This window comes from Leptosomus discolor, chromosome 5 (genome assembly GCF_034619465.1).
Source record: "Leptosomus discolor isolate bLepDis1 chromosome 5, bLepDis1.hap2, whole genome shotgun sequence".
Classification (NCBI taxonomy): domain Eukaryota; kingdom Metazoa; phylum Chordata; class Aves; order Leptosomiformes; family Leptosomidae; genus Leptosomus; species Leptosomus discolor.
The window spans coordinates 78,674,517-78,687,293 of NC_141395.1; the positions used below are offsets into that span (position 1 = coordinate 78,674,517).

Sequence of the window (12,777 nt, forward strand, 5' to 3'; positions counted from 1 at the left end):
TGACCAAAGGGTTGTCCCACACCGTATGATGTCACGCTCAGCAACAAAACAGGGGACAGTTTGCAAGGGCTGCCACTGCTCAGGGACTGGCTGGGTATCAGTTGTCTGGTGGTGACCGACTGGGTTTTGGGTGGGGGTTTTTATGGTTTGGGTGGGGTTTTTGCTTGGTTTTGGTTTATATTTTTTTAGCACTTGCTTTTCTTTTTCTTTCTTTGGTTTTTCTTCGTTTCGTTTTTTCACTTACTAAACCGTCTTCATCTCAACCCACTTTTCTCACTTGTACCTTTCCAATTCTCTCCCCCATCCAACTGGGGAAGAGCGAGCAAGTGCCTGGTGGTGCTTTGCTGCCTGCTGGGGTTAAACCGCACCATGTAAGCAAGCACTGTTCCTACAGCGTAACTGAACAGGTTGAAAGGAAACCGGTTGGCAGAGGAGCATGAGGTTACACGACGGCATCTAATCAATCATTTTGAAAATGGAAAATTACTAATATTACAAGCAGTAAGACTGCAAATAAGAGTGCATACTTTTAATGAAGCGTCAGATTTTAATTGCCTATACAACATTAAGTTGCCTGCCTGTGTGTATGCATGACTACAGACCAATTATGTTATGAAGTATTACTCTTTTGTAAAGAATACATGATGTACAACGCTCAGTTCAGTACACAGAACAGGCAGGGTTCAGTAGTTTCTAGTTTATTAGGTGTGCAGACAAAACTTTATATACCGTAACACAAGCTTTACTCTGAACACGAATTCCTTCCCACATTTTTTCCACAGTATTTATCAATGTCTGAGTAATTCATTAAGCATCAAAACATTCACTTTCACATCTTTGTGCCCTGATGGGACTTTACTACCACATTCCAAAAGAGGATACAAACCAAAATTCAGTGTCAAAAACGTTAAAATTCCTTCCACATGCACAATTTGAATAGCCCTTAAAGCATACTTACAGGCTCCTTACAAATAATTAGAACAACTCTTACTGACTTGAATGAAAATTAAGACTGGTGAGATGAATATTGCTAGGAACAGTTTAGGCATAGCTGAGTCTACCTTTAATGAAGACAATGCGCAAAATGACACCCTGAGGTCCCTTCTAACATACTTTCTATCCTTCAATTGCAACTGGGAATGCTCAGCAATTCTGCAAGCCATAATCTAGGATTTCATATTCTGACAAGCAAAGAATGGTTTAACCGATCTGCCTAACACCACACACAAATTCCATGTCAAAGCAGGGACAGAAACTAATTTTCCAGGAAGGCATTCTTTTGCTTTCGTCATGAAATCACTCTTTATGCTATTTCCCCTACTTCAGTCACTAAACTGTTTTCAGCTTCTGCAACACTATAGACCAGGACTCTACAGCAAGAGCCTCCTTTACTACCCACTTCTGATTCTTACCGCAGGGTGTATTTCCAGAAATACCCTTTGAAGGTTTACAGCTGAAAAACGTATCTGTGATAGATTTAATCATACCTTAAAAGAAACTGGGGAAATACCAGGAAGGAAAGAATAATGTGCCTGAGATTCTAAGGGCTTGGAGATAGGCTTCCATTCCTACGGTTTTAAATATATTAGCCCTTCTACTAATTACAGCTTTTCTGGTGTCAGAGACAAAAGTGATTTCACTTCGATGTTGCCAGCATTGCTGGCAGAACTAGTCAACACAACCTACTCTACGATGTTCTTTTGGATCTTCACATCCAATTATAACTGATACTCTCTAAAGTGCTCCAAGAGGTGGAGGAATATTTCTTGAGCTGCTTGTAATGTAAGTTGGGAAAATGTTGGTGAAATTTTACCCAGTAGAACTACAGATGTATGTAGTATGACGGTACGTTTAACTTCCTAATACAGAGTTGTAGTACTGTACTTGTATGTATAAAAGTATACATAAAGTTAAATATTGTGTGGTTATAACATAATATACCGAACACAGAAGGCTTACCATAAGTAAAGATCTCAACAACATGATCTGAATCCTTCTAGTTCCCAAATCTCTACAATTGGAAAAAAGTTGAAAATTAGTTTGCATATCTTTAATTTATCATTGTATTCCAGACACCATTCTAACAACTGTGTTTTTGACACACCAACACAGCAGTCATGGAAGGGATTGCTGGATGACCATAAGCCAAGGGCAAATATCTTTATATGAGGTGCAATAACTAAATGTTTTTGAAAGGGACATTTATAGGAAGGCTTAAAAACCGACACATATAAATTGAAAAAACAGTAAATTATGTATGTGAAGCAGATCTAAATCTTCATGTTTCATTCAGCGATCTCCTTGTATCTGAAAGGTTCAACCACTGCATGCTTGACTTAATTTTCACAAGCATCAGCGCTCAGAACTTCTTATCAATTAAAGTGTAATTGAGTCTTTTAAGAAACCAGGACACTTCTTGTTTAAGTCAGACCCCAAAACTTTGAGACTGAAAAAGTGTAATCTGCAAAATCAGCAAGAAAAACTGAAAGAACCCGCAGACTTCAGATCACAGGAAGGTGCACGGAACACCACTTAACCTGGTGTTCATCTGTTCTCATTTTCCATCTGCTGGTACTAAAAGAAGTTAAATACCTATTGGTATACAGTCACACATGCACTGTTCTTGCAAGAACTTACAAGATAAAAACGCACTTGGAATAATTTGCTCCAAAGACAGTCCTTCGAAGAAAAGGTACGAACCATTTTGTCCATCAAACAGCGTAAGGAAAGAGCAAGCCTCTTCACAAAAGCTGGACCCTACGTAACAGAAGAAGCTTCCACCTTCACAGGCTATAATCCTGGCTACATCCAGCTGGCAGTATCATTCAAATGTCTTGTGTAGCAGAGACCAAATTTTCAGGTAAGTAATGCAAGACTGTATCAGCAGCCAGAAAGCCTGCTTTCTTCAGAACGACACACTACTCAGTGCCACGTTTATACAAAGTCCCACAAAGGAAAATTTTATAGTAAAAAAACCAACCAACCAACCAAAAAACCCCACCTCACACCAACTGGTAATCCCAGTACAGGATTCTGAACAGATTCGTATTTCAAATACCTTCTTAATGAGTGATAACTGCTTGGCACAGACAGATCTTCCACGGAACAGTGTCCCATACTGCAGAGACACAATACTATAGGAAAAGCCACCAAGAAGCCAGGAGAATGACAACAACCTCCTACTGAAGCTAGCAGGGGACCAGACATAGGTGGGACAAAGTACCCATGCATACCTGGAAAGAACAGCTGCAGCCTTTTCAGTGGCTTTCACCACACTGAAGAAAAGCAATCTTTAATCGTAGTTATTCATGTCACAGGGAAAAAATATTACTTGGGTGTACAGCAGACTTTTAATCGTGAGTTTATTACAGAGTCTGCCCACCTATAGCTTTTTCCTATTTCTAAATAAATAGGGAAAATCTAAACCAAAACAAATTCACTGGAATTTCTGCAGTTTATTTCTTATTCTGAAATCATCTTGTACAGAATGAAGAAAAACTAAAACCCATTTGTAAATCATGCAGCTATTTGAAAAAAGGCAGTCACAGTCCAATTTCCCTCATTCACAAAACATACATATAAAGTTAAGGAATTAACCACCATGAAGTAGACAATTTCAGAAACAGTTTTAAAGATGTGGAGAGAAGAAATGGTTTAGTGCAAAATAAGTTGCATTCCAATCAGGCGTTTCCTGTCAGTAACACGTCTGGAGATTGATTTCACAGGGCTGACACTGTGCTTGTCTTGATTCTGTCACAGTATTTAATACAGCCCCCAATAAGCGAGAACTTGCATTTGACTTTTCTTAAGGTTTTCACTTCTTAATTAATCAGGATTCTAAAAATCTAAATTTTTAATTAGAAAGTAAAAAATGTAGGATATACAAACCCAAGATGACTGGTATCCAGTGATTGTGAAGTTGTCCCCAAAACAGGTACTTTTCCCATAATGAACATCATAATCTCTGATCTCTGGTAATCTGGGAGATTGCTTCCAAAAAATCCTAAATAAAAATGGAATGAAATCACGGATGGGAAGAGATATAGGGCCCTTCTCTTTATAAGAAAAGCCTTATAAATACAAGGAATATATTAACAAGGTCAAAACAAATGAAGAATAAAACTATGATTTGCTTTAGGGCATAATACCCACATTTCTGCTGAACAGCTTTACAGTCCACCCAGCAGAAGGCCGCAGCCTCTCTAAACTCTGCACCCACCGTGACGGACACAGCTGCCCAGACAGAGCCCCGGTGCCCGGCTGCAGGGGGTGCCCGGCTCTCGGGGCAGCACTGACGGCAGCAGTGAGCAGCCCTGCGGGAGGTGCCCAGGGAGAGGAACTCCTCCGCTCAGTGACGGAGCTCCGGGAGAGGTGAGGAGGTTGAGGAATATCAGGGAGTGTGAGAGAGAGCGACAGACAGACAGACTGCTGGAACCCCAGCCGACCATCCCTGGGACAGACCTGTCAGGCAGACAGGACGCATGATACAGAAGATCCCCTGTCCTCTCCCCAGCCAGCAGAACGTGATGACTTAAGGGATGGGGGGCAATGGGGACAGGTTCCTGCCCAGCACAGCAGGCGTCTCCTCCACGACTACCCCACCTTCCCAGGTGCCCTTGCGTAAGAGGTGCGAGGCTCTGCAAGTGGAACCGAACAAGGATGAGGTTCACCTACGTTGGAGGTGTTGCTGAGGTTAAATCAGGCTACGCCACGTGTCAAAACCACTTCCATAAAGAAAAAGAGATGGGTCTTTGTCACAGGAGGACTGCTTTCTGAATGGGCCAAATACGCTGAACGGACTCACGTCTTTGGGAAGCCTGTTGCCTCCCTGTGGCCCAGGTTATAGATGTGAAGAGAAAGCTTCCTACTCTGGTACAGCCCTCAGATTTTTATCCATTATTGCTTTTTCATGGAGGCATCAATGAAGTTGCAATAAGAAGCCCCAGCACCATCAAGAGAGATTTCAGGGCCTTGGGATGACTGGTTAAAGGATCAGGAGCACACGTAGTGCTCTCCTCTATCCTTCCAGTTGCAGGGAACGACGAGGGAAGAAACAGGAAGAGCCAGCAAATCAATACCTAGCTCCAGGCGTGGTGTCACCAGCAGAATTTGGGGTTTTTTGATCATGGGTCGGTTTCCACACCGCCAGGCCTGCTGGTGACAGATGGGGTACACCTGTCTCAAGGGAGGAAAAGGATCTTTGTACAGGAGTTAGCAGCGCTCATTGAAAGAGCTTTCAACTAGATTTGAAGGAGGAAAGTGATACAACCAGGCTTGCTAGAGACAACCTGGGGGCGGCAGGCTAATGTTTGAGGGATGGTGTCCCACCGAGGTCCTTCAGTCTGCTTCACGCTGTGCTGAGTACACTGGAACACCTTTGAAATGTCGCTGTACTAACGCACGCAGCATGAGGAATAAACAAGAGAGGCCAAAAACCTTGCGTGGTCCCAGAGCTATGACATCATTGACATAAGTGAAACCTGTGACTGGTGTGCCACGATGGATGGTTGTAGGCTTTTCATGAGGGACAGGCAGGGCAGACAAGGCAGGGGGGCGCCGTTGTATGTAAGGGAGGAGTTGGATTCTGCGGCGCTTACAGTTGGCAAGGACACGGTTGAGAGCCTCTGGGTAAGGATGGAGGGGAAAGAAAATAAAGGAGATGTTGTGGGACTCTACAGTTGACCACCCAGCCAGGATGACAACACTGATGAATTGTTCCACAAGGAATTAAGGGATATCTCTAGACCAGCTGCCCGTGTCCTTATGGGCGATTTTAACTTCCCAGACATCAACTGGGAATATCATACAGAGGACACAAACACATCCAGGAAATTCCTGAAGCACGTTGAAAATAACTTCTTGGTGCAGGAACTAAGGGAGCCGACTAGGAAAGGTGCTCTCCCAGCTTTGCTGTTGGTAAACAGGGAGGGACTCATGGGCAAAGTGGTTATCAGTGGTCGTCTTGGTCACAGTAATCACTAAGTAGTTGAGTTTCAAATCCTTGGTGATAGGAGAAAAACTGCCAGCAAAACTTCAGCCCTGGATACAGGGAGAGCAGACTTCGGGCTGCTGAAGATGATAGTTAGTAAGGTCCCCTGGGAATCTGCTTTTGAAGGTATTGGGGTCTGTGACTGCTGGTCACTTTAAGAGGCATCTCTTGAGCATCAAAGTAAGCAACTCCAAAGTGTCAGAAGTCAAGCAATGGGGGGAGAAGGCTGGCTTGGCTGAGCAGGGCTCTTCTTCTAGAACTTAGGCAGAAAAGGCACTTGTATGGACATGGCAAGCAAGGACAGGTGACACAGAAGGACACAGAGATGCTGTTCACCGCCATAGGGAGAAAAAATGTGTGGCCAAAGCTTGATTAGAGTTCAAGCTGGCCAACACCATGAAGGACAACAAAAAGGACATTTTAAAATACGTTAACGGCAAAAGGAGGATCAGAGATAACACTGGTCCGTCGCTTGATGAGGTCAGGCACCCCACAAATAAGGACGCAGACAAAGCAGAGATGTTTAATGCCCTCTCCGCCTCTTATCTTAATGAGAAGGACATCAGGCTTTAGAGTGTGTCCAGAGGAGGGCAACCAAGATGGTGAAAGGCCTCACGGACTTCTGAAGAGCAGATGAGGTCACTTGGCTTATTCAGCTTGGAGAAGAGAAGGCTGCGGGGTGACCTCATTGCAGTCTACGACTTCCTCAAGGAGGGCAGCAGAGGGGGAGGTGCTGATCTCCACTCCCTGGTGACCAGTGACAGGACCCAAGGAAATGGAATGAAGCTGCACCAGGGGAAGTTCAGACTGGACACTGGGAAAAGGTTCTTCACTGAGAGGGTGGTCGGTCTCTGGAACAGGCTCCCCAGGGAAGCGGTCAAGGCATCAGGCCTGTCAGTGATCAAAGGGTGTCTGGACAATACTGTTAGTCATATGGTTTAGCTTTAGGTAGTCCTGCGAGGAGCAGGGAGGTGGACTTGGTGATCCCGAGGGGTCCCTTTCAACTTGAGATAGTCTATTCTATTTCACATCTGTGCAATAGTATAAACGTAACTTTGATAGCAAGAAGCTTGAAAAGGTTGGGTTGAGCATTTTTTTTGGGATTTTGAGGGGGGGAGAGGTGTTAACATTTTAACCTGGAGTTTTACTGTACTAGTGAGAAATAATCCAGTAGTTCTTTGCTACTGTTCTAGAAAGCTTCAAGGCACGAGCAAAGGTACATATCAGTGAACAACATTTAAGTTCCATTCCCCCTTGTTCTTTAAGCAAAGACACATCACAAATGCACTGCAATATATAATACTGCTACCATAAAGAGAAAATCTGAAAGAAGGGGAGAGCCTATTTTAACGAAAGAGTTTACAGAAATTGTTGCTCTCATTTTCAGGATTGTGCTTAAAAGTACTTCAGTTAAGTCGTGGGTAGCACAACCGGCCATTAGGTGTCATTGTTGCCACTATGTTTAACGTTGGTTTCCACAATTTTCAAATAGTACCTGCTACACTGTATTACTGTACAGGATTGCTTGCAATATGATTTTCATAGGCCTAACATTACTTCTGTACCAAATGTACAGAATGATGTCTATATTTCAAGGGTCATATAATAACATAAGCAACAAATTTACTGTAAGTCCACCAGCATTTTTAATTTTCATCGGCTATCTGCTTAGTTAGCAAGTAAAAGAACGGTCTTTCAGAAGTCAAATACATAAAGTGAGCCTGAGATTTACAGGCAAGTACAATCAGAGATACCACGCTTGCCATTATCCCTTTTTGATTCAAGCTGTTTTAATACCATCTCGTTGAGGAAGGGGGAGAAGGGGAGGAATTTTAAGCGAGCCTACTCACCAATCGTTTGAATAATAGCATTCTGGACAATCCTCTCATCACTCTCCTTGGAGCTTGTGCTGAAAGTGGTACTTCCTGCTGAACTGCGCCTATCGCCCAGCTCAAAGTCAACACTGATGCGCAAGTGCTTCAACAAGGTATTAAAAACCTCCAGAACTGTTGGGCCTGGAAACAACACATAACAATGATTGCACGTGTCAAGGGAAAGATGTCTTAAGAAAACGAAAACTAACCTTTCCAATGCCTTTTCAGGACAAATCAGATCAAGCTGAAAAGAATAAGTGAAATTCACTGTTTGAGGGATATGGCCTAGGGATAAACTTTTGAAGTGCACCTACACCTCGGTATTTTAGAAATTAATTAGGAATCAGGAAACACAATCAGCTATATAAGCATAATATGTTACTATCAAGTTGAACTGAGTCTGGCTGGGAGGGAGTTCACTTTCTTCCTAGCAGCCTGGGAGGTGCTGCACTTTGGATTTGTGACTAAAATAGTGTTGACAACAAACCAGTGTTTTGGCGGTTGCTGAGCAGTTCTAGCAACTGAAAAGGCTTTTAGCTTTTCCCAACCTGTCCCTGCAGAGTGTAAGGCTGTGCAAAAAATGGGAGGAGACACAGGCTAGGCCAGCTGACCCAAACCGACCAAAAGGCTATTCCATACCATAGAATGTCATGCTCAGCAATAAAAGCTCCACGAAAGGAGGAGTAAGCGGGAGACATTTCTTCATACGGCATTTGTCTTCCCAAGGAACCGTTATGCATGCTGAGGCCCTGCTTTCCAAGAAGCAGCTAAACATCTGCTTGTCAATGGGAAGCACTGAATAAATTCCTTGGCTTTCTTTGTGCATTCAGCTTTTGCTTCACCCATTAAATTGTCTTTATCTTGATCCATGAGGCTTCTCACCTTTTTCTACCCTCTCCCTGTCCTGTGGGAAAGGGAAGTGAGCAAATGGCTGTTGGCTGGAGTCAACCCACCATGTAAGCTTTACACAGAAAATCAGCATCGACAATGGGTTAAACTGCAGGTATTTGCACCTGAATTTCAGTGATTTCAAAACCTGCTACTAAAATCCAGTTCTACACACTGGCTCAAGTAACGAGCTCTTTTCATAACACAGTAAAAGACTTCACAAGTCAGTGTATGCAGGTAGGTCTTGTATAAAAAAAAAAAAGACAGGCTCAGACTCAAGCTAATGCTAATGAAGCAAAGCAATAATGTTTCAGCAGGAAGGAGATCAAAGAACAGCACTGCACACGTGTGTGTACACATCTTCGTAACTACTCTCATTTCAAGGAACTATGCTACCATTAATGACATCAATCTCCTTATTTCAGCTGTTTCACAGTTAGGAAGGTAAAATTTCTCAAAGATTGTTCTAGTCTCGACTCCCGTCTTACCACCCACCTCATAGCAGCTGTATCACAAAGCGACGGTGCTTTCGACATTTTGTAGTCACCCACAGTTCTCTCAGACTTTGTGACTTCTTACCAAACAGGAATTCCTGCCTTTCACAAGGCTGTAAAAACATATCTACTCATTTTTTCAATGCAAAGGATTATAAAATAGTCAAATGACCAAGCAAGTATGTTGGGGTAATTATAAACCAAGTAAAATTTAAAGCATTTTATAATCACATAGGAGAAGAAATTAATAAATACAAAACCTCCTCAAAACAGATGTTTTCATTCAGTCTGAAAACAAAGCAAAAGTGAGCACCTCCCTTCAAATCTATCCTTTGACCTGGTGCCTTTAATTTAAGATGACTTACCTATAGATCCTTTAGCTGCTATTGCAACTGCTTCCAAAAGAACCTGAATAATGCCAGCACGAACTCGTGGTGAGTCCCTTTTGCGAACATCAAGGTGACCAAGAATTTCCTGTATCACATGATGGGAATATTGTGCCTATTAAAAAACAAACAGAAATAAAAGCTTCATTTGTGCCTTTAATATGAATAAACTCATACACCACTCAGCTATAGCTACGACCATGTTCCTATTCTGCAACATTCTCCCTCATAAATTTACTTAAATTTCAATCAATTCATTGTTAAATACAGATTAAAAAAAAACCACCACGCCAGATGAAGAAACACAGGTCCATCCTGCCCGGTACACAACAGCTTACAGTATTAAAATATCCAGGAACATCTACAAGAACAGAGGAAGCGTGAAGCGGTACTTCATTCAGCTAACTGCAGTTCAAGGACTTCAGCTGCTCTTACAAAAAAGCACCACTGATACAAATGCTGAGAAAACTCAGCTTTCTTCCACAAACCTAGACACTTCTGGGTGTCTGTGCTTGACACAATCCAAGAATCACACTTTGATCATGTTTACAACAGACAACGGAGGCTGCCCATTAGTAAAAATCAATTAAACACAACACAGTTCCACGTGAAGCTGGTTTCTTGGGTTGCAAAAGCAGTAGAGCTGTATTGGCACGGAGGTGCGACCAACTTGAGATTTATTTATCGAGCACAACATCAGATCAGTATGGCTACCCTGCTCCTTGTTCTGCAGCTTGCTGAGGGACACCTGCACTACCTTCCAGTGAGAATTCCTTCATATCTCTTTTCTTCTACAAGTGTATATCAACTGAAAGTAAATCGGATAACCTCTGATCACCAACCACAATTAGGTTGCTATTTGAAAAGTTTGAAGAATAAGGCTAAGAAGTTATGGAAAGGGATCTTCTGGATTTTTTTACTTCATCTACTGTCTATTGTTATCATGGTGAGGTAAGCATTTAACCCTGTCTCATGTGCTTGAAACATGTATGCAAGGAAAACAGACCCCGGAGAAAATCATACCTGTATAGAATACATGATGATTTTGAAGCAGGAAACAGCAAATTCATTGGGATCCCATAGTCTATGGTGGTCTAAATGCCTGTAACAAAAAAATTAAGGGATCTGAAATAATGGCATTCCACAGATATAATAAATGGCACCTTACAGTTTTCTCAAAATTCACCTCAAAGGGATTATTTCTTTACACAAATCTTCCGAACAATGACTTATTACCTAGATCAGAAAACTAGAACTTCAGAAAAGCATTTCTTTTCAGGGGTTAGGGTGCGATCACAAAACAGTTGGCTGTAACAGAAATTCCTGATGTTCTAGTTTCACAATGTTAAGGAATCTAGTCGTACCAAAGATAAACAGTTAAGAATATACAGAGCTGGTGAGTGAGCCAACTCAGGAATGTGCCCCACTGGACCTATTGTTTGTGAAGGGAGGACGACTTGTGGGTGATGTGATGGTTGGAGGCTGTCTTGGGCACAGTGATCACGAAATGATAAAGTTTTTGATGCTTGGAGAAGGAGGGGGCTTGACAGAACTGCTAACTTGGACTTCCAGAGAGCAGACTTTAGCCTGTTTAGGAGATTGGATGAGAGAGTCCCTTGGGAGGCAGTCCTGAAGGGTAAAGGAGTCCAGGAAGGCTGGACATGCTTCAAGAAGGAAGACTTAAAGGTGCAGGAGCAGGCTGTCCCCACGTGCCAAAAGATGAGGTGGTGGAGAAGACGACCAGCCTTCAGAACAGAGGGTGTTCTGAACAGAGAGCTTTGGCTGGAACTCAGGGGAAAAAAAAGGAGAGTTTATGATCTTTGGAAGAAGGGGCAGGCAACTCAGGAGGACCACAAAGATGATGTAAGGTTATGCAGGGAGAAAATCAGAAGGGCCAAACCCCAACTAGGAGTTAATCTGCCTCTGCTGTAAAAGACAATTAAAAATGTTTCTAAATACATTAACATCAAAAGGAGGGCTAAGGAGAATCTCCATCCTTTATGGGATGTGGGGGTAAACATAGTGACCAAGGATGAGCAAAAGACTGAGGTACTTAATGCCTTCTTCGCTTCAGTCTTTAATACTAAGACCAGTTGTTCTCCGGGTACCCACCTCCCTGAGCTGGAAGACAGAGACAGGGAGCAGAATGAAGCTCCCATAATCCAACGGGAAATGGTTAGTGACCTGCTACACCACTTGGACACTCTGTGGGGCCAGATGGGATCCACCGAAGGGTGCTGAGGGAGCTAGCAGAAGTGCTCACCATGACATTTTCAATCAGCTATCAGCAGTCCTGGCTAACCAGGGAGGTCCCAGTTGACTGGAGGTTGGCAAATGTGATGCCCATCTACAAGAAGGGCCAGAAGGAGGACCAGGGGAACTAGTGGCCTGTCAGCCTGACCTTGGTGCCGGGGGAGGTTATGGAGTGCCACCACATGGCACGTACAGGACAACAGGTGATCAGACCCTCCCAGTCAGCATGGGTTTATGAAAGGCAGGTTCTGCCTGACTAACCCGATCTCCTTTGACAAGATGACCCACTTAGTGGATGAGGGAGAATCTATGGATATTGTTTACCCAGACTTTAGTAAAGCCTTTGACACTGTTTCCCACAGCATTCTGCTGGAGAAATTGGCTGCTCACAGGTTGGATGGGCATACTCTTTGCTGGGTAAAAAACTGGCTGGATGGCCAAGCCCAAAGAGTGGTGGTGACTGGAGTTCAATCCAGCTGGCGGCCAGTCACAAGTGGTGTTCCCCAGGGCTCGGTATTGGGGACAGTTCTGTTTGATATCTTTATCAACGATCTGGATGAGGGGATCGAGTGCTCCCTCAGTAAGTGTGCAGATAACAATAAATTGGGTGGGAATGTTGATCTGCTCGAGGGCAGGAAGGCTCTGCAGAGAGATCTGGACAGGCTGGATTGATGGGCCAAGGCCAACTGTATGAGGTTTAACAAGGCCAAGTGCCAGGTCCTGCACTTGGGTCACAACAACCCCATGCAGCGCCACAGGCTTGGGGGTGAGTGGCTGGAAAGGTGCCCGGCAGAAAAGGTTTAGGGGTGGACTTTGCAGTGTTACGTTAACGGTTGGACTTGATGATCTTAAAGGTCTTTTCCAACCAGAACAATTCTACGACTCCATATACT

The 12,777-nt window shown here is 43.4% G+C and overlaps 1 protein-coding gene across 2 annotated transcripts in view; it reads right to left on the reverse strand.

Annotated features, from left to right (window-relative positions):
• EFR3A (EFR3 homolog A) overlaps positions 1-12,777 on the reverse strand; it is a 67,216-nt gene that overhangs the window by 18,561 nt on the left and 35,878 nt on the right. For both annotated transcript variants that reach the window (XM_086466255.1, XM_086466256.1), the window contains 5 exons: positions 10,655-10,733; positions 9,611-9,746; positions 7,840-8,004; positions 3,889-4,003; positions 1,960-2,011 (listed from right to left, as the gene is read on the reverse strand). In XM_086466255.1, coding sequence (XP_086322381.1) covers positions 1,960-2,011; positions 3,889-4,003; positions 7,840-8,004; positions 9,611-9,746; positions 10,655-10,733 — 547 coding nt within the window. The remainder of the gene's footprint in view (positions 1-1,959; positions 2,012-3,888; positions 4,004-7,839; positions 8,005-9,610; positions 9,747-10,654; positions 10,734-12,777) is intronic.